At 41.4% G+C, this 22,020-nt stretch overlaps 1 protein-coding gene across 4 annotated transcripts in view; it reads right to left on the bottom strand.

The window, feature by feature from the left end:
* tfcp2l1 (transcription factor CP2-like 1) overlaps window positions 1–19,223 on the bottom strand; it is a 56,375-nt gene extending 37,152 nt beyond the window's left edge. The window contains exons 1-7 of one of the 4 annotated variants that reach the window (XM_048534002.2): window positions 18,961–19,216; window positions 12,799–12,950; window positions 8,262–8,338; window positions 7,223–7,328; window positions 6,733–6,839; window positions 5,129–5,281; window positions 3,540–3,650 (exon numbers count right to left, since the gene is read on the bottom strand). In XM_048534002.2, the coding sequence (XP_048389959.1) occupies window positions 3,540–3,650; window positions 5,129–5,281; window positions 6,733–6,839; window positions 7,223–7,328; window positions 8,262–8,338; window positions 12,799–12,950; window positions 18,961–19,034 (780 nt within the window). In that variant the 5' untranslated portion in view covers window positions 19,035–19,216. Of the gene's footprint in view, window positions 1–3,539; window positions 3,651–5,128; window positions 5,282–6,732; window positions 6,840–7,222; window positions 7,329–8,261; window positions 8,339–12,798; window positions 12,951–18,960 lie in introns of all 4 variants that reach the window. The other 3 variants (XM_048534004.2, XM_048534003.2, XM_048534005.2) reach the window with 3 other exon arrangements.
* Between the last annotated feature and the right edge of the window lie 2,797 nt (window positions 19,224–22,020).

Below are 22,020 nucleotides of genomic sequence, written 5' to 3'. Positions count from 1 at the left end.
CAAAGTGAGTGATGCATGAAATGTGTTCACCTCCCTGCATTCAAAATGATCTGGAGAAAGCATGTAAGTCATGAATCCCTGAACTCCAAAGGGAAGTCCTCAAGCACTGAAGTTGTGTGCAAGTTCGTCTGGACAGGAAATACAATGATGCTAGGAGGCTGGTGCAAAAGCAGAAATTGCTAGAGAAACTCAGCAGGTCTGGCAGCACCTGTGGAGAGAGGATTTTCAGAACTGGATTGGACCCAACACATTGACTCTGCCTTCTCTCCACAGATGCTGCCAGAGCCAGAGGTTCTCCAGCAATTTATCATTTTCTTTCAGTTTTCCAACATTCACGGTTCTTTGTGTTTTGTTCTATGAGGCTGGTGGCTTGGCGATGTCCAGTCACATAGAGGGCCATGGAGCATGCAGAGACGTTGTAATGAATCTTCAGAGGGTCGTCTGAAGACTCAGAGAAGCAAGAGGCAAGGTGTTACCATCGCGACGACTGTCATGTCCGGAAATGGTGCCATTTAGTCTCTCGGAAAGGAGAGAATTGGGAGCTGTGTAGAAATGAGATGAGATTAGCTAAGAATGAGAGGCAAGTGCCTGGAAATAAGACAGTCACTGCTCATTAGCAAATACAGAACATGCCACTTGAAAGGTAAGTGGAACAATTGGAAACTTTATTCCTCTCGACATCGGGAATCTGTTTTTCCTTAAATTCCCAACTTTCCTACCATTGACCATTTCCCAGAGAGAGCAGAAAATGCTGCCGATTGTTTCTCCACCCTGCTTGTTACAATGTAAAATAACTAATTTGTCAATCACAATTTTGTTTTCACAAAACCATGTTAATTCTACCTGACTGTATTATGACCTTTTTTAAAAAAAAGTCCTTCTACTTTCTTAATCATGAATTCTATTTCTGAATGTCAGATGTTCGACTAACTAGCCTATAATTTCTCCCTTTCCTTGGAAAAGGTACTTAAATGAATGGAGAGTTTAGCATATTTCTTTAATTTAATTAATTCACGTTAAATTAATAAATGAAATGCGAAATAGGTAGAAGCAGAAATTTTAAGAGAAATCAGAAAAGTGTAATAAAATTTTTTTTAAAAAAAGAGCATAGGAGTCAATTGATCTTTCAAAGCTCTGATACAGGTATAATTAGAACCTTTTGCATTGTAAATGTGATTCTAAGCATAGAAAATCTTCCAATTTATTTTGAGCTCCTAACAGATAGAGGAAGCTTCAGTATCAAGATATCAGTATTGAGGTACAGTGTACATTGTAGTGATTGTAATGAGGTCAGCCAGGTGGGCCTCATAGAATACGAGTTCTGTGAATGGGGCTGTTAATCTGGTCCAATCAGGGAGCTCTGCCTGACAGGTAAAAACAGAAGTTTCAGAGGTGCGGTTCACTGAGAGCTGGATCACTGTCAAGAACTCTTCATGTGTAGATAAAGGGTCACTTGGTGACGGGATACTAGCCTCTGTGGAATTATTTCATACATCACTTGAAGTTTAAAGCATTTTTCTGGGAATGGGGGAATCTGTTGTCAACAACAACTGTCTAACAAAACACATGCTGCACCTCAGAACAAAGAGAAACTTCTGAGAACATTTCAGTGTAAACATCACCTCTCTGTTCAGAAAAACAAGCCATCACATAGAAACAAAATTACATCATTAGTTTCTGAGATAGTAGCACAGCGGTATAGGTTCAGGAAAGAATAAGGTATATTCATGGACAGAATTAAATCAGAGGACACAAAAAAAAGCTTTGTAATAAAACTGACACCAAAACTCAAAATGCATTCCTGTAAACGTACAATGCCAACTCTAAACTCATTTGCAGCATCCCTCCTGCTAACAGCACAAGATCCCTCAAAATGCATTGTTGTTTTATGCGGACTTGTATGCATGGACGTTGGTCAAAAAAAGCTAGATTTCCATTTACATAATTGCTTTATCCTGTCTTTGAAACATGCCACTGCACTTTAATTGAATTATCTTCAAGAAGCTGCTTATGGAGATAAATTGTGCACATTAGTATCCAATAAAACAGCAATGAAACAAATAAATCAGTTAATTTTATTTTTGTGGTGCCAAGTTGGCAAGCAATGTGGATTGGCCACTGCACATCTTTGTTTAAAAAGTAACATGGGAGCTTCCCAATGTTCATCTGAATGGGCAGGCTCTGTTTACTATTTCATCTGGAGGATGCTGAGACTCTCCCAGCACTACACTAGAGCGCAAGCAGAGTTCACTTGCTGGTTTCTATGCCAGCTCTGATTTTTCACCTATCCAATATCATGAACGAAAGACTGTGGGCTGCCAAAAGCTGGAGGAAGGCTGCAGTCATTCAAAACGGCAACAACTGAGCCAAGCTGACACTCGAATCAGTTCATAAAATGTTATCTTGCACCAGAAATCACCTCTATGGTTGAGGCGGTTTTGAATAAATTTCACTTCTAAGTATAAAAGTACAGGAAACAAGTGAAAAGAAAATTGCCTGAATGCAAAGGCAAATTTTGTCATTGAACATGTTAGGGAAATAAAGCATTAAAATGAAATATTTGAAATGAAAACTTTTTATTCATTTTAATTAAAGCATTTCAACGAGAAGTGTAAATCCAGCCTCTGCTGGTAGAATTAGTACCAAACCAAATACCACGGATGCTGGAAATGAAAACAGAATGTTAGGTGCACTCAACAAATTTGCCAGTATCTGTGGAGAGAAGAAAATAAGAGTTAACATTTCAGACCAATTATCTTAAATTAGAACAAAGGTCATAGACCTGAAAAAATTAGCTCATCTTCTCTCTCCACAGATCCTTCCTGTGCTACCAAACAAACTTCACTAAACTTCACTTTCTTCCTGAAGAAAAAGTATTACAAAACAAATTTAGAATTTCAGGCGAGCAGTGTTTGCTGTGGTGTCTATAGCAGTAAATATTGCTGCTTAAAGACCATGAAGTGATTACAATATGTCCCATTCCCAGTTTGGCAATGAGAGAAAGAAGTCCTTTTCAAGGGATAGGAACGAACATCTAATTATCATGAGGTTATCTCCTATTAGATCCAGAATAGATCTGTCAGGTTAATCAGATATGCCTGCTGAGCATGGGATAAAAATATCTCAGAAAAAGGAAGGACCAGCTTCAGCAACAATTAGCAACTTATAACACTGCAGTGACTTCAAGATATCTGTGTTTATTGAAGGCAATGCAGTTCAATTTTACAAGTCTTACCGTGCTGTTAATCTGACCTTTTGTATTTGAAAGTGTTTTGGCTGATGATGTTGATGGAATGGTTTTTCACATGTCACTGCTCTTGTTAACTGTGCCAGGGAAAAAAACTTTCCACAGCACGTATTCAATGAACATACCTGCCTTTCTGCCAGCACTAAAAACAGAGGCCACAAAGTATACTAATAAACAAATTGTGTCAATAGTGACTTACAGAAGGATAGATGATGGGTTGGCACATTTGGTGGAATATTATTTCACACTTGTCCTTGTTTCAATGTAAGAACTTGCAGAATTTAATTCCTACCTCAGTGAGGATTGTTGTGTCGTATGAATGTTGGTATTTTTCTCTTTCTTTCACTGTTCGCTTTTCTATCTTTTCACGGTCGGTTTTCTGTTTTCGATCTGCTCCCTTCGGCTTAAAGACATGCACCATTACAACCGCATTCGAGAGTTACAGGAATCCAGGAGAGAGTCAAATTTTTAGTTTTTCTCCCACCAAACACACCAAGAATACTGAATAGTTTTACTCGCTTTATCCAAAGAAAGATAATATTGGTACCAGAGGCAGTCCAGAGAAGGTTCACTAGGCTGATGCCAGGTATAGAGACACTGCCTTACGAGGTCAGTACTTACTGGAAAATAGAAGAATGAGAGGCAGGCTTACTGAAACACAAGATCTTAGGGGACTTGATATGGTGAATGTGAACAGATTGTTTCCCCTTGTGGGAGAGACTAGGACCATAGGCATAATCTCAGAGAAAGGACTGATCAATTTAAGGCAGAGAAAACTTTCTACTGAGAGAATCAGTGGAATACTTCAGCGCAGAAGTCTATAGAGGCTGGGTCATAAGTAGTGATCCCTCTAATTTTATTCAGGTCTGTGCATGGCAGCAGCTTTCAGAAGCACAAAACAAACACTGGCATGTGCAAATCTTCCTAGCAACAGCGCAATTTAAAGGGAACATTGGTCATAAAAGTATATTCAACACTGAGATTAGTATATTTTTAATCAATAAGGGAATCAAAGGTTACAGGGGAAAGGCTGGGAAGTGGGTTGAGCATTATTAGATCAGCCATGAGCTCATTGCCAAAACAGACCTGAGGGGCTGAATGGCTTACTTCTGCTCCAATGCCCTCTGGCTTTAAACCAAACAAACATGAAAACACACAAGAGCTCTCCATTCAGCTGAACAATGAGGAAAATAAAAGCTGCACAACCATTTTGGTACATTCCTGAAACAATACACTGAAAAATGTATTCAAGATCCAATTAATACACTTCCTGTTCAAATGAAGGAAGAAGTGAATCTGGCAGGATTTGGAGGACCTAACAGGATGCAACAGATTGAATGACCTGTTCAAAATCAAAATCTTCTGATCTTTATGAAAAAAAATCTATAGCACTTTTTCAAGATTTGGAAGCAATTATTTCCAAGAGCCTTAATCTGACTGATAGCTCTAGCTCTGAAATTCCTGACATCATTCGCCATCTAATATTGTCCTGTTGAGGAATCAAACACTGAGGGTCAAAAGACAACAAGAGCCTGGGTGCAATTCCTGTTTCAGCAGAAACAGAAGAATCGAGACCTGCCTGCTCATTCTGGTCCGGAGAGGGGAAGGTGGGGCAAGCTGCTGCTATAAAGAAAAAGCCTGCCAGGAAATGGGCTCAGGATGAAGTATCAGTGGGGAATACTGTGAGGACATGCCTCATGCAGAGTACACACACCACGCTGTACTGAGGCGGACCAGCGTAAACATGATTTCCTACAGCACACAAAAAAAAGGAGCAAGGTAGAAATGAAGAGTTGCTTCAAAGCAGAGTCTATTTTCAGCTGATCATCAAACGTTTCTGACCATCACCTTCAATTAGCCGCAAAGTAGCTTAACCCATACCTTGAACACTTTGATCTGGCAACTTGCAGAATGCAAGTGTTCGGTATAGTCCCCACTCTCATTTTGTTTAAACGTGTCAATCTGAATGCGGAATGGAACTCCCTTCTCTCCACCATGCTTCCTGGGAGTGAACTCCGTACTGATACAGTGAACCTGAAATAAATGTTTGAAATATTTAAAAAAAACATTTCCAGTCTTGTACTGGCAACATGGCATGCTGGATGACCTATTTGGATTTGGGCACCTACTTTCAGTCTCTGATACACTAGCCGGACTCAGAAACAAAAAAAGTGATGGCAATGAACCTGTAACTTGTGGCCAAGGGTCAATGTTGACCTCATCTAGAGGGCATGACAATGGACAAAAGTTTTTTTGAATTTCAGTAAGGGTTCCGGGTGGCACCAGGTAGGTCAGTTTTTATTGCCCATCCCTCAATGGCCTGGAGAAGGCTTTGGTGAGGTGCTTTCTTGAACCTCAGCAGCTCAAGTGGTATCAATATTATCCATTATGTTGTTAGGGAGGGATTCACATTGTGGACCCATAAACAGAAACACATTTCCTCATCAAGGTGGTGTCTATCCTGCAGGGGAATTTGAAGGGGGACAGCCTCCTATCTACCACCTGTTCTTTATCCTCTAAAGGTTGTGGAGTTGGAAAACCTGTTGTAGCAACATTGAGCTGTGCAGTACATCTCTTAAATGGTAAGCACTACTGCCACTATACATCAGCGTGAACAAAGAACAAAGAAGGAAGTGAACATTTGTGGATGTGGTGCTACTTTGTGTCAAGCTCCTTGAATGCAGTTGGAGCTACAACCATCCAGAAAAGCGGGAGTATTCCATCATACTCCTAATGTCTGCGTTGTAGATGGTGGTCAGGTCTTGGGGAGCTAGGTGGTGAGCTACTAGCCTCTGACCAGCTCTAGTAGCCAGAGCATTTATATTGTTGGTTCAGTTAAGTTTCTGGTCAATGGTAATCCTCAGGATTACAACAGTGGAGTATTCAGCAATGGCAATGCTATTGAATGACAAGGGAAGGTGGTTATAGAACATAGAACATTACAGCACAGTACAGGCCCTTCGGCCCTCGATGTTGTGCCGACCTGTCATACCGATCTCAAGTCCATCTAACCTACACTATTCCACGTACGTCCATATGCTTGTCCAATGACGACTTAAATGTACCTAAAGTTGGCGAATCTACTACCGTTGCAATAGAACTATGTCATGTCTTGCTGAAGATAGTAATAACCAGATTCTTGTGCTTGAGTTTGAGCTTGATTTATTGTTGTTATGTGTACTGAGATACAGTAAAAAGTGCTGTTTTGTATCCTTTATTGGCAGATCGGCAGTTATCAGCAAATGCCTGAACAGACTCCAAGCCTTGCAGCACGAGCAACTGTACTGAAACTCATGGTTTTAAACAGTGAAAATTGTGTTCACAGGCTGGCTGAGCACAACTGTGAATTCAGAACTGTGTCAGAGACACAGGTATTGAATTAATAAAGCTGAAGCTAGATGAAAGGTTACAGCTCCTCCTGTTAGCCTATGCTACTTTGTATTACAAACTGCAGTAAGTTGTTGTAGCAGAGACGGTCATTTTACCTGAACAAACACAGAAGTCCTTTTGGCAGGATCCCAAAGAAATTCAATAGTGTTTAGTTGTGTCGGATTTGCTCGAGGATCCACAATACCAACTGACAGAGGTATGTCTGTGAAAAGTTACATTGTATTTGAAGGTTACTTTCATGGCAGCAGCAGCATACAGTAATGTCGTCTTTGCCAAAGTACAACAGTTTACACAAAGAGTGTTTCTGCAGAGATTCACCATGTCAAGACCGCAATAAAAAGTTCCGAGCAAACTGTAACCGTTAATTAGCATGCTGTTAAATGGCTGCCTTTTACAGATCACTGTTCGAAACCATGCTCAAATGTAGGCCCTTGAAATGGCCAAATGTTACTATTAGTTTTCTCAGTAATTCATTCAATATAGGATGAGTTTAGTAAACTAGCAGTAACAACCACACTACGCACTTCACTCCCCACACCACTGTACAGTTTAAGTCAGCCAAAGGAACAGAAAAGAATTGCTGACCTATATCTAGAATGCGGTCTCCTGGACGACTCCATCTCCAGCCCTCCAGCTGCTGGTGCTCCGTATACTGCAAGCGACGATCATGGAAAACCACACGGATAATGCTCTGCAAAACAACCAGCAATTAACTGGTTGTTAACGCAACTAGAATTCCACAGCATTACTCCATACTTGGACAGAAAATTGGGAAACACATGATCATCATCCAACAAGTAACAATATACTAAAGATTAACACTGGCCGACAAGCTAAACCAGACCAGACAAACAAATACTGTTTCTACAGAAGCTGGTCAGAGACTAAGGAGCCTGCATCTAGTAACTCTCACTTCCTGTCATCCCAAAACCTGTCCTCCATCTACAAGCTCAACTCAGAAACGTGACGGAGTATTCCCCAGTTCCCTGAATGGGGCACAGTTCCAACAACACAAAAAGGTTAACACCATCTTGCTGCAGTTCACCTCACAGCAGAGTGGGAGGGAGATGCCCAGGGAACAAGGGGTGGAAAGGGAGGATGGAGAACCCTTGAAGTGAGGAAGCATCCAGCTGGAAGTACCTGTTCTAAAATGGGGGACTGTAACCCCAAGGGTCACAAGGTTCAAGGGAGGATGGGTTTCTCGGGACATTGCCAGTTCCACTTCAACAGGTCACAGGCAGGCATTAGGGCAGCAGGAATTGTACAGCTCCCCGAACTGGCGGGGGACTGCAATGTTTTGACCTCTTAACTGTCTGTGCACCCTCTACAATATTCTATTGTTCTAAATCTCTTCAACTCCTTTATTAGATCTCTTTATTCGTGAAAAGCATACCGTTTTGAGTTATGAATAAAGAAACAGTGAGATGTAGAAGTGACTTTCTCTGCACATTTCCTATACACCATCGCTTGGACAATGCTGTAACGCAGCCCGGGACAGGAGGAGACAATTTGCTTTAGGGCCTCTGACAATGAGGGTACACCTTCATCATCCCTTATCAAAGCACCAACAGAATCCACCCTTTCTAGGGACAGAAAGAACACTTTTAATCCTCCAAACTCTTACCTTTATATATTTGCCAGGAAACAGTTGACAATCTCTAGGTTTTCTGTTGTCAAACATACGAATTTCATAAGACTGACCTATAGGAAAAACTAAATGTTGGTACATTCTACACCAAATTTGGAAATGATTTAATTCAAATTACATAACAATTGTAGTTACTTTTTTAAGCTGTACATTTCACACCTTCCGGTGTTACTCAGTTTTAAATGCCAGGAAATTCAATTTTATTGAGTGCAAATAAACAGTTATCACTCATTTGCAACTAGATCTTTAACAAATGAAGCACCAGCCAGATCATTCCAGAATGAATGTAGGTTAGATGTGATTGTGTCAGAATAGATTATTTTCTCAATGTTGTCACTTCAGAAGTAGGCAAGTATTTTTAACTCTGGACTATTAATCCAGAGAGGAAGAAAACAAAGACCTATGAACAACATTTTTTTTTAAACTCCTCTCATTTTCTTCAGGTCGGAGGGGTCACCATGGGTACCTGCGTAGACCCTGTTACGCCTGTCTCTTTGTGAGGAATATTGAATATTGCTCGTTCCAGTCCTTTTTCTTTTCTTTATTCAATAACAGGATGAGGGTATCCTGAGGCTAGCATTTAATGCCCATCCCCAATTGCCCAGAGGGCAGTTGAGAATCAACCACATTGCTGTGGTTCTGGAGTCACATATAGGCCAGACCAGGTAAAGATGGCAGTTTCCCTCCCTACAGGGGATTAGCAAACCAGATGAGATTTTCCTGACCATTGGCAATGGATTTATAGTCATCATTAGATTCTTAATTCCAAATATTTATTGAATTCAAATTACACCCTCTGCATGGTAGGATTCGAACCCAGGTTCACAGAACAATATCCGGATTAACAGTCCAATGTTAATACCACAAGGCCATCACCTCCTACTGTCCCCACCCACAACTCCCTCTCCAGTCCATCAATGACATCATTGGCTTGCATCCCTCTCTTAGAAAGAATTGAAAAAGTTAATCTATTTCACTTCCAACTTCTACTCAGCTCTCGCCTTCACCCAGTCCAACTCTGATTGCTCCCTTCCCTTCTTCAAAATCCCTAGTTTCCAGTTCTGGGGGATAGGCTGGACACCAGTATCAATTATAAACCAACAGAATCTCTCAATTATCTGAGCTATACATCCTCACCCCCTGCTTCCTGTAAAAGGTCTATTCCATTTACCCCAATTGTCCCACGTCATCTGTTCAGATGAGGCCAATTTAAAGGGAGCCTTCAAAATGTCCATATTCTTCCTCAACCAAGGGCTCCCCAGCACCGTAATCAACAGAGCCCTAAGCAGATCTGACCCATCTCTCACACTTCAGCCCCCAACCCCGCTCTTCCATCCTGCGACAGCAATAGGGTTCCCTTAATCCCTGCCTACCCTCCCACCAGCATCCAAATCCAGGGGAACATTCACTGCCATTTTCGCCATTTCCAGCGTGATGCCACCACCAGATATTTTCCCTTCCCCTCCCTTGTCAGCCTTCCACAGGGGCTGATCCCTCCAAGATACCAAAGTCCACTGCTCCTTCACTCCCAAATATCACACTCCCCGCAGCACCCCCCCACCCCCCACGCCCCCACCCTCATGGCACCTTCCCCTGCAGTCGCAGAAGGTGTAACACCATGCTCATTTCCTTCCTCCCTCCCCAGTCTCCAAGGGCCCAAACATACTTTCCAGGTGAGGCAGAACTTAACACAGTCTAATATACTGCATTCGCTGATCACAATGTGGTCTCCTCTACACTGGGGAAATGTAGCATAGACAGGGTAATCGCTTCACAGAACATCTACGTTCTGTTTGCTAAAAAAGGCCCTGAGCTTCTAGCTGTCTGCCACTTAACACAACACCCTGTTCCCTGGCTAACACCTATGTCTCAGGTTTGCTGCTGTGCTCCAGCACAAGCTCAAAGAACAGCACCTCATTTCCTGTTTGAAAACTCTACAGCCTTCAGGACTCAGTATCAAGTTCAACAATTTTAGGCTTGCTGCACCTTCTCCCCTGTCCTTACCCCACACACCAGGCCTTGGTATCACATGGTCTGGTATTACTCACCAATATTAGCCACTAATATTCCCCTTAAGTAGCTATTCATTCTCCCAGGCTGATCGTTATCCACTCCTTTGTCTATCCAACTGTTCTTCTCTCTCTTTGGGCTCTATCTCCACATACTGTTCACTCCTTATTCCATCCCACCACCCTATCTTCTGCATAAAAACTTATATTTTCCTAGCCACCATAAGTTTGAGGAAATGTCTCTGGACCCAAAACATTAACTCAGCCTTCTCTCCACAGATGCTGCCAGCCCTGATATGCTTTTTTGCAATTTTTGTTTTTGTTTCTGATTTCCAAAATCTACAGTTCTAATGTTTTTTTTTAAATGAGTTAATGTTTCATGTCCATATGAAATATGAGGGAGGCCATTAAACCACAAGACCCAAGTGATTTTCCCAGGACCCAAGTTCAAATCCCAGCGCAGCAGATTTGGTGGAATTTGAATTCAATAAAAAGTCTGGAATTAAGAGTCTAATGATGGCCATGAAATCATTGTCGATTGTCTGGGAAAACCCTCCTGGTTCACTAGTGTCCTTTAGGGAAGAAAAATTCCATCCTTACCTAGTCACTTAGATGTGACTCCCAACCCACAGTAATGTAGTTGACACATAACTATCCCCTGAGAATTAGGGATGGGTAATAAATGTTGGCCTAACCAGCAATGTCCAGGTCACATGGATTAATATAAAAATACTTCACATTTTTCGAATGGACAGACATATTGTTGTTATCCAAAAACCTCAACATTCATTCATATGACCTTCCTAGATTAAGTACAGCTTTATATTACATGTCATTCCTAATATTGGTAGATATTGTTGCACTGGGTCAACGATTACAGAAAGAAAAAAAGACAATTTTAACATGAGTTACCAGGGTCTTGAAAGCAAAGGTCCTAATACAACTCAACAAATTCACTTCCTTTGCGGACCACCTTTATATCACATTTTCATCTTAGACACAACCTGGTGCTCTCAGAATTGTAAAAACAAAACTCTTTCAAAGTGTTCTCTGTGGTGTTTCAAACACCCAGCCAATGTGAAAATTCAATATTTGTTGATTTGGATCCATTTCCAGACAGACTGACCATTTTTTCCAAGGCCAGTATACACAGTAAACTATATTACACTCTAACAATGGCCCATTGTGTTGAGGGAAGTGCAGGATTAGCCATGAGAAATGTAGGGTTACAGGCATATTTGGGGAGGGGGGGGGGTCTGGTTGGGTTGTTTTTTGGATGGCTGGTGTGGACTCAGTAGGCCAAATGGGCTGCTTCCACACTTCAGGGAGTCTATAATTCTATGGACTGTCAATAAAAATCAGATGCCAGAAATACAATAGCAGTGTGCAGTCAAATAAAAAGTTGACATGGATGTTTCAAAGCATAAAGAAATCTATGAGCCTAAATTAATCAAGGATTCAGAGCATCCCAATCCTCATTTCATCTACATCCCACTCAGAGTCAAAGTCACAGATACAGTCCAACTCGTCCATGCTGACCAGATATCCTAATTTAGGCAAGTTCCATTTGCCAGTATTTGGCCCATATCCCTCTGAACTCTTCCTATTCATATACCTATCCAGATGTTGTAATTGTATCAGCCTCCACCAGTTCCTCTGGCAGCTCATTCCATACATGCACCATTCCCTGCATGGAAAAGTTGCCTTTTAGGTCTCTTCTAAATCTTTCCCCTCTCACCATAAACCTACGCCCTCCTCCGTGGATAGGAGTAAAGACCCTGTCTATTTACCTGATCTGTGCTGCTCATGATTTTACAAATTTCCTATGAGGTCACTCCTCAGCCTCCAACGCTCCAGGGAAAATAGCCCCGGCCTATTCAGCCTCTCCAAATAGCTGAAACCCTCCAACCCTGTAACATCCTTGTAGATCTTTTCTGAGCCATTTTAAGTTTCACAGCACTGTAACAGGGAGAGCAGAATTGCACGCCGTATTCCAAAAGTGGCCGAACCAACGTACAGCTGCAACATGACCTCCCAACTCCTACACCCAATGCACTGACCAATAAAGGCAAACATACCAAACACGTCCTTCACTATCCTGTCTGTGACTCCACCTTCAGAGGAAACAATGTTTAATCAGTGCAAATCTTGGCAAAACGGTCCAGTCAGTGAGAACTAACAAAGAAAACTATGCAATTAATTTGTTGGGAGCACAGGGCTTGGAAGAGATTATCCTTGGTTCTAAATCACACATTCCCACTGCATTCAATATATTCTAGGGAATCTTCTTGAGATAGCTGGATAGGAATGGGGTGAAAACGGAAGGAAAACTGATTGGAGGGAGAATCTAATCAAACTTTGAGGAATAAAACCAAGAACGTAGTCACGGAGGGCATCAAGTTAAGCATTTCTGAGAATGACATGAAAGACAGCTCACTTGTAAACAGAGATTTGAAATAAAAGAGGAGGAGAAGATCGACAAAGGCAATTCTCAACGTTGATACCTTGGTTGAGGTAAGTCAGTGTTTCTTCATGGAGTTTGACAGCAGGAGATGTGGCTGCACAGAGCACGTACTGGAATGGAAGTAATTTAGCACCATTTCCTGGACACAGATTTGATTCCTCATGTTTTAAAACTGGAAATGTCAGGACATCACTGAAACGGAACAACAGGGATTATCAGCTGCAGAAAGCGTTAAAGGTTTCAGGCTGAGGTTTCAAAAGGATAAACACAGATTTTACCAGGATGAAAATAAGAATCATTCGCATTACAGTATTGCTGGGAAAAAAAACACATATTTTGTCCAAGATTTTTTTTTGTCTTGCTCTCATCAGGACAAATTACAAGAATACCGATAGAGGAAAAATAACATTTATACTGCATGAGAGAACAGTGTTGACTGGTTAGCAAGTAGAGTCTGATTAGTAAAGGCAATATCTTGTAGATTTCAGAAATTAAAGATGATTAATTGTTCACTGCCAGTCTGTGTTTATATTTGAAATCAGGCAGGTTAACTCTGGTTTGTAGGAGCATTGCCCTTAGAAATGAATCTGTGAATGGCTGACGCTATGATTTATGAAGGGGAAATCATGCTTGACAAATTTGTTGGAACTCTACAAAGATGTAACTAGTAAAGTTGACAAGGAGGAGTCAGTTGATGTGGTATATTTGAACTTTCTGAAGTGTTTGACAAAGTCCCGCACAAAAGATTATTGAGATTAAAGTTCATGGCATTAGGAGAAATGTATTGAGATGGATAGAAAACTGGTTATCAGAGAGGATGCAAAGAACAGGAATTAATGGGTCCCTTTCAAATTGGGAGGCAGTAACCAGTGGAGTGCCAAAGGGATTAGTGCTGGGACCCCAGCTCTTCATAATACATAGTAATGATCTGGATGAGGGAACAAAATATAACATCTCCATATTTGCAGATGATACCAAGTTGGGTGGGAGGGTGAGCTGTGACGAGGATGCAGAGATCCTTCAGCATGATTTGGACAGGTTGGGGGAGTGGGTAAATCAATGGCAGATGCAGTATAATTTGGATTAACAAGGCAAATTACTACCTGAATGGCTGGAAATTGGGAGCGGGGATTGTGCAGTGGGACCTGGGTGTCCTTGTGCACCAGTTGCTGCAGATAAGTAAGCAGGTGCAGCAGGCGGTAAAGAAGGCAAATGGTATGTTGGCCTTCATTGAGAGAGGTTTTAAGTACAGGGGCAGGGATGTGATGGTGCAGTTATACAGGTCCTTGGTGAGGTCACACCTAGAATAGTCCTTGCGATTTTGGTCTCCTTTTCCGAGGCTGGATGCTCTTGCTCTCGAGGGAATGCAGCAAAGGTTTAACAGGTGATTCTGGGGCTGTCAGGTCTGACGTATGAGGAGAGATCGACCGGGTTGGGATTGTTTTCGCTGGAGTTCAGATGAATGAGGGGGGAATCTCAGGGACTTATAACAGGACGAGACAGAGTAGATGCTGGGAGAATGTTCCTGAAGATGAGCATGTCCAGAACAGGGGTCACAGTTTGAGGATTCAGGGTAGGCCATTTAGGATGGAGATGAGGAGACATTTCTTCACCTAAAGAGTGGTAAGCCTGTGGAATTCATTACCACAGGAAGTGGCTGATGCCAAAACATTAAATGTATTCAAGAAATGGATAGATATAGCATTTGGGATGAATGAGATCAAATGTTGTGGAGTGAAAGCAGGATTAGGTTACTGAATTGGACGATTAGCCACGATCGTGAAGAATGGCAGAGTAAACTTGTAGGGCCGAATGGCCGCCTCCTGCTCCTTTCTTCTATATTTCTATGATTAGCTATTTTGTGTTGAGTGTGTGCACATGTTCTTTTGGTCTGCAAAGACCAGGACCCTGTGTATTAATATGTGCAGCTTCCAACACGCATAAACACTCCACACTGCTAGCCCAGTCAACAATCCTAAATTGGTTTGTTATATGAATTTCAATGTGATGCCAGATATGTAGGGCCTATGACTGGCATTTCAGATCAAAAACCAAAACCCTTTGAATTTTCACAATAAACAAGATAGTGACGACAGCAAATCAACAATTGAAAAACCCACAAAACAACTGTCCAACATTGGATGTGAATCTACATTTGCTGGATAATCCAGAGTATGCCAAAACCAATTTAGCATCATCAGTTGGATTTACAGTGCGGTGCACTCAAAGTTATGCTCAAGGTCCAACTGGTTATCCACTTTGCTGTGTTCCATGCTCAACAGGCTTTCCAGTTATAGTACAGGGCATTTTAATAAGGCTATTAATCACTGATCATTTTAATCCCAAATTAACTCACTTTGCTTAATTTACTGTCAGTCATAAAACTGGTCACAGATTTAAAAGGAACAAATCTTGGGAAATCTTCAAATTGGCAACACATTATGGGGCATGTCAGATCTCTCCCCAACTCTGAATGTATAATCCAAAGGAAAAGTTCAGTTGACTGGGTCGCTGGTTGCACTGCAGAATAACCGTGTGGGCTCAACTCCTGCACTGGCTGAGGTTACCACAAAGGCCTCTCTTTCTCAAGTTCGCCCATTGCCGGAGACATGGTGAGCCTCAGGTCAAAACAGCACCAGTCACCTCTGTCTAATGGGACAGAAGCCCCATGATCTGGTAAGACCTTGGCAACTTTACCCTTACTCTACTGCCAAGGATTAAAATATTTTAGGTTGGGAAAGCATTCTCAGAATCCAATTTAGATTCAGAGGCTTACTGTGAGAGTGAATTGTTACAGATTGGACTATGTTGTAAATCTCCTGCTGTCCAACAGCAATGCCTCCTAATGGTAACATAACCAGTGGGCCCAGCATCAGGCTGTTTCTTCAGAAACCTGTTCTACCTGCTGCCCTACTATATTAATCAACCTCAACCCTAAACCTAAAAATGGCTTGTTTTCTGACATCATGAAGCCAGCCAAAGAAACAGTCTGAGAATGTTTCCATGCTGCAATGCATATTGCTCAGCTTGGCTGTACTAAAGTCAAGGATTCTAAGTGTGATGCTTAACATAAGACTTTTCTTCTCATTGTTTCAGTAATGTTTCTTTATGGCAATATTAAAAAAGGAGCAGGACATTCAGCCCCTTGAGCTGGTTCCACAGTTCAGAGATCATGGTTGATCTATGGCCCAAACTCCATATACCTGTCTTTGGCCCATATCCATTAAAACCACTCCTTGGCATTCCAGAACATTAAAGTCAAAGTGAGAATGTTGAAAACTGAGCCTGGGTCTTAGAACAAAGATAAATCTGCATGAAATTCAATGACTATTGTGTGCAAGAAAGGACATTTGATTCATTCTAATTCCATCTGGAAAAACTATCATAACACAGAAAATCAAAATGCAGTCTGACTGCAATGCTATAACATTTGATCATATCCACATTTTTCTCATCCTAGTCTGTTGCAAGTTTTGTTGCCCTATTGTCCCTTTGTTTGCTAACCTACATTGGTTCCTAGTCAAGTAATGCCTCAATTTTAAACCTCATCTCATCTGTTGTCTTCAACCCCACTACAGCCCTGCCCTTCCCCTCTCCGTAACCACCATTTCCACTAACCTTTGAGATGTTGGCTTCTTGTGCACCCAGATTTTGACTGCCCTATTTTTGGAGATTATGTTTTCCCTTAACTTCCGTGATTCCCTACAAAATTTTCCTCCTCTCTCTACTTTTTGTTCCGTTAATGCTCCTTAAAGTCTATTTCGTTGACAAAGTTGTTATTGCAAACATCTCCTATTGTATCTAATTTTGTTTGGATAATGCTCCCAGGAAGTACTTTTGTTTCATGCGTTAAATAAATGAAAAATAAAAAAGTGATAGATTTCACATTTCATGTCATAATGGAACAAGGTTGGCAAATCCACTCTTTCATTACGAAACAGATAATTTTCCTGACGCTGGGATTGTTAGTCCCATTCTAATAATAATACATATTTATAACCAAAGCTACAAAACTAGATACTGCCATTGCACACAGACCATCCCATAATCTCAATATATTCTACGGTTTTGTTGATTTTCAACATCTTGTTACCATCCATCATTTTAGTCACGAGAAGGGATGCAAAAGTTAATTTTTTCATAAAGTCAATAATTCATCCACAACAGATTCAAAAGCAAGGCACCATTTGATCAGGTACAGTTTTACATTGATAGCACAGATGAGCATGTCTTGTCTACATTGCCCAAGAATTTCTTAACGATTGGCTTGGCTCCTTTTGAAATTCTAACTTTTGAATCGTCTGATATTGCACACAATTTATCTTGTAATTTTTTTTCCAAGTCCTTATTTTGGCTCCATTGGTTCTCTTTCCTCCCTCACTCATACCATCACTAGGAATGCAGGGTCACTATCGGAAAGTGCCCTGCTAACTTTAATGACTTATGCACGCATACATCCAGCTCCCTTTGCTCTTGCACTCCTTTTACAGTAGTGCCTTTATTTCACTTAGACTCTCCACGTTCTTCTTACCTACATTAATTACTTCCCATTTCCCTGCATTAAATTTCAGCTGCCACTTTTCTGCCCACTCCACCAACTTGTCTGTTTAAAGGTCCACACTGCCCTCTTCACAGTTCACAATAATTCCACGTTTTCTATCATCTGCAAATTTTTTAACTGTGCCTTGCAACCCAAAGTATATAGAAGAATGACTCATATGGCAAGGTGACACAAAATTACTCGTAATGCAATCCATGACTTTCTATATTTTGAACCAGCCGTAGTGACAGTGTTACCAAAATGCTGGCTGGTTTATTACAGCAGAACAGTAAAACGAAGCAGCTGTGACTGAGGTTGGGTGTGAGCTCAAATCTGACCTTGTCTGTTTGTGTACTATACATTCCTTCAACAGTTTCTCTCCTCACACCCTCTCCTCCTGGGGCCCTGACAATAATAGCCTGGGTGTTTGCTGATTATAGGCACATTGCTGTTTATTAATAGTTGTCTAAATACTTCACTGACCCCTCAAAACATCAACAATGAATTCAATATTTTAGTCAACCTGAAGAAAGGATAGAAGAAAACACGATTTTAATAAACTCTTACTCAGTAACTAGCATTAGGTCAGCTCAGAACCTTTGCACAACTCCTCACCAGGCAATGTTTAAAAATCTAGCCCCAATAAAGAAACAATGTTTTCTGCAACTGAACTGCGCTATTATCTAACCTCATAGATAAACCATGACTAAAGGGAACAATCCTTTATCAAAATTCTAGTTTTTCCACCCAATATAAATTCCTTATTTGATAGTTGAATATTCAGAAAAGAACATTGCTTAAATGTTTTAAGACCATTAATGGCTCATGCTGTTTATTTTTGAAAGTTCTAAAGTTGAGGGAAAACACAATTAGAAATTAAATAAAAACTGAAGTGATCATTTCAAAGCCAAAGGACATCAGAAAATGACAGAATGCAGAAAGTGACCATTCAGTCCATCGTATCCGTGCAAGCTCATTCAAGGACCAATCCTATTGGTTTCAGCCTCCCTGCCCTAGTTCCATTGGCCCTGCATTTAGTCTCACACTATCACAGAGTTTTTAAAGCCGAGAAAAAGACCATCCAAACCACTGTGTCCTACTGGCCATCAAGTATCTGTACATTCCAATTCGATTTTCTAGCTCTTAGCCTGTTTTCCCTGTATGCTGAGGCATTTCAACTAAGTTTTGACGGTTCCTGCTTCTACTGCCCTTTAACGCAGTGAGATCCAGGTACCCACCGTCTCCTGGGCAAAAAAATTTTTCCTGCAAATCCCTTCTAAATCCCCTTTAAAAAGTGCTAGCTGTTTACTGCACCTTCTCTCTCTCTCCACTACCTGAGCTCCTCAGAACTTCGCCCATCTCAAATCAGACCCCCTTCAACCTTCCCTGCTTAAGACAACCCCAGTCTCTCTCCAGCCCCGTATCATATCAGTGAGAATCACAACATTATCTAATTTATTGTCCTTTCTTTTTTAAAAAAAATCTAAGTATATGACCACGAGACGAACAGGAAACAAAAACTGTAACATTCTGTCACTGTCATCGGAACGGTGCGAGTCAGTCCGCCACCCTTTCAGTTTGCTGGGTACGGATCAGAGACTTGACCCAGCCGACCCCCGAAGGTTGTTTTGCGTGTGTTTTCGGACCCTGCTACTCACTTACCGGAGGTAACTGCTTCCCGGCTGTGGCTGCTGGTGATGGGGGAAATGTTCGGGCTGTGAATGCCAAAACAACATAGTGGAGTTGAAGCTGGTCTCCAGGACAGGACCGGGGAACGTATAGACGGGGTAAGCCAAGAGGCGAGCACCCTTCCTTGTGACTACAGCCGCAAATCCGGCTCTCCACTCCCCTCCCCTCCCGAGCCTGTTTTTATCGGCGCTAGGAGGCGTCAAGGTCGTGACACACTGTCAGAGGGAGCAACATTATCCCCGCCTCTCGCAGCTTCAGATCACCGCCCAGTATTTCAGGAACCCTCCTAATCTGCAGCACCAACCACACTCACCCCCACCCCCGTCAGATTTTTTTCCACAATACATTTCAATTACGTAACAGCAATTTGACACGAGTGCCTGTTTACACTCCCAGCAAGGGACAGGATATTGCTCCTGCTCAACGGGTTAGTAAAGTGTTAATTGTGACAGTTCCGTGGCACACAGGCTGCCCCCAGTAACCTCCATGGGACCAAGAGGTGCAGCTACTGTCAAGAGAGGAATTTGTGTGACTGAGGGCCGTTGTGGTCCAGTGATATAGTGTCCCCAGCCCGTACTCGGTTCAAATACGCACCTGCTCCAGAAGTAACATCTCTGAGACTGTTTGATTAGGTGAAATATGAAAACAAAAATCATCTACGGTTTGAGCTCTTCAGGCACAATGACGGTGTGGTACAAATCCTACCTATACCAGAAGTAACATTTTTGAGCAGCTTGACTGGAGAAATTGAGTATTTTTTTTAAAAAGTGTAACCACACAACTATCAAGGTACAGATTCGAAGAATAAACTTGCATGCTTTATTGTAACGCACATGTCCATGCTGAGTATTTTAGTTGGAGTTCAGCAGCACGGATCGTGTTTGAGTTTTAATTATATGCATTTATCCTCTACTTCGCCACAAAACTTAAGGAGCTCTCTCTCAAACCTTATATGTTTTGGCTAGAATTTTGGAGGTGTCACTCCAAATTCATCTATTATTTCAAGCACGCGTACACACACCAGAAATGGACTGCGCACTTACAATTGGTTATTTATATCAATTGAGCTTACAACGTAGTTAAACCCCGGAAAAAACTGGAAACAAAACCGGTTCAGACCAGTACTGATCAGTGTGACTGACAGCTCTAATGGGCTACCAGCAATACAGGTGAGCGGTTTCATGCATGACTCCACAGATACTGAAGCCAAGTTTTGTCCACATACAGCCCTTTAACAAAACCTCTCTTCCAAACGCACTACCGTCTAAAAGATGAAAGGAGTGCAGATGTGCCTGCCCCACAAAGACCAAAACAGTTCACAGAGGCAGCGATAGCAGGAACTGCAGATGCTGGAGGATATGTGAAGGAAACTTTGTGAAATGAGATAATAAGGTGTAGAGCTGAATGAACACAGCAGGCCCAGCAGCATCAGAGGAGCAGGAAGGCTGACGCAGGATGGGTCTAGGCCCGAAACGTCCGCCTTCCTGCTCCTCTGATGCTGCTGGGCCTGCTGTGTTCAATCAGCTCTACACTTTGTTATCTCATTTCACAAAGGCATCCAGCCCAACAACAATTAGGGACAGCACTAAATATCTGCCCTGCCGATGATACCCACATCCCATCAAAAAACTTTTCTTTCAAAAGAATGATACTTGCAACATCAATAGTTTTACAGACACAAAGGTTATTGTAGAAAATTTAAAAAAACTCGGTGTAGGGGGTATAATGGATTGAGATTAGTTGTACTGATGTCTTAACCACACTATCAAGTTATCTCAAGGTTTTCCTCACTTACAATCTAAATTTAGGTAACACAGACACAAAATTCCAACTTTGTAATCTATCCATCCCATATTAGTAAAGACTTCATCTCATTCCCTAGGGCAACTCCAAAGCAAAGCTCAGAACTGAGATTAGCTGGGGAAGTCGGTAAAACATTGGAGTAGTGAATTGCTACGCACTGGTTCGATGTGACTAATTAAGGAATAAAGTATGACTGGAGTGGGGGTCTCTTGCGCTGCAGTGCTCACATCTCCACCTCTGAGCCCCAAGCTCTGGGTCCAAGACCTATCTACTCCGGAGGTCACTGAACAGAATGATCAGAAAATATTCTTAACTGGAGTAGAAGATTCTTGGTTGCACTAAACAATTAATATGGGAAACTTTGTGTAGTGTAGAGTTTATATTGCCCACAAAAATAGCATTAATCCAAAGTTGTTTTTGTTACTGTAAAGTTTGTGCTGTGATATTTTCAGTCTGTCCCTGGAAATTCAATTACATCTTTAAAGAAAAAACAAAGATCTGCATTAGCTGGAAATCTGAAACAGAATTAGTTGCAGAAACTCGGCAAACTTGGCAGCATCTGTAAAGAGAAAGCCAAGTTAACATTCAGAACAGCAAACAGTTCCAAAGACTGGACCCAAAAAAGTTAACACTGCTTTCTCTCCACAGATGCTGCCAGACCTGATGCATTCCACTTGCAATTTCTATTTCGTATTTTTAAAAATTATTGGCATTGAAGGAGATCATAACAAATCCTTCATGTCTTACCGACAGGAGTCTCAGATTAAAATGTCAACCAAAGATGACCTCCATCAGTGTAGCCCTCCGCCAGTACAGCACTAGCATATCATCCTTGATTTCTGTGTTCAAATTGCTTGATGAGAGCTTGTATTATCAATCTAATTTTCCTTTCCAATGAAAACCAAATTGCACTAATCAAACAGAAACACTCAAATGTCAAAAGGGCTGCATAACATCTGCATGTTATAAATCCACATCTTGGTCACACAAAATCCCTTGTATATTACATCCATAATGACAGTGAATAATTATGACAAATAGATCTAAAGTTACAGAAAAAAGTGCATACATTTGGATGTTTTCAGTTTTGCTGAACTGCTTTGCATCACCCATATCCCGAGCAGTTTTTGGTTTTATTCACATTTTAACAATGGTGACAAACTTAATAGTATTACAAATGTGATGTAATGCATGATCTGTGTATATTTTAACGTTATTTATTTTGGGCTT

Source organism: Stegostoma tigrinum, chromosome 7, assembly GCF_030684315.1.
Source record: "Stegostoma tigrinum isolate sSteTig4 chromosome 7, sSteTig4.hap1, whole genome shotgun sequence".
Classification (NCBI taxonomy): domain Eukaryota; kingdom Metazoa; phylum Chordata; class Chondrichthyes; order Orectolobiformes; family Stegostomatidae; genus Stegostoma; species Stegostoma tigrinum.
The sequence above is the reverse complement of the archived record's forward strand: the minus strand, read 5'-3'. Positions and strand labels throughout refer to the sequence as shown.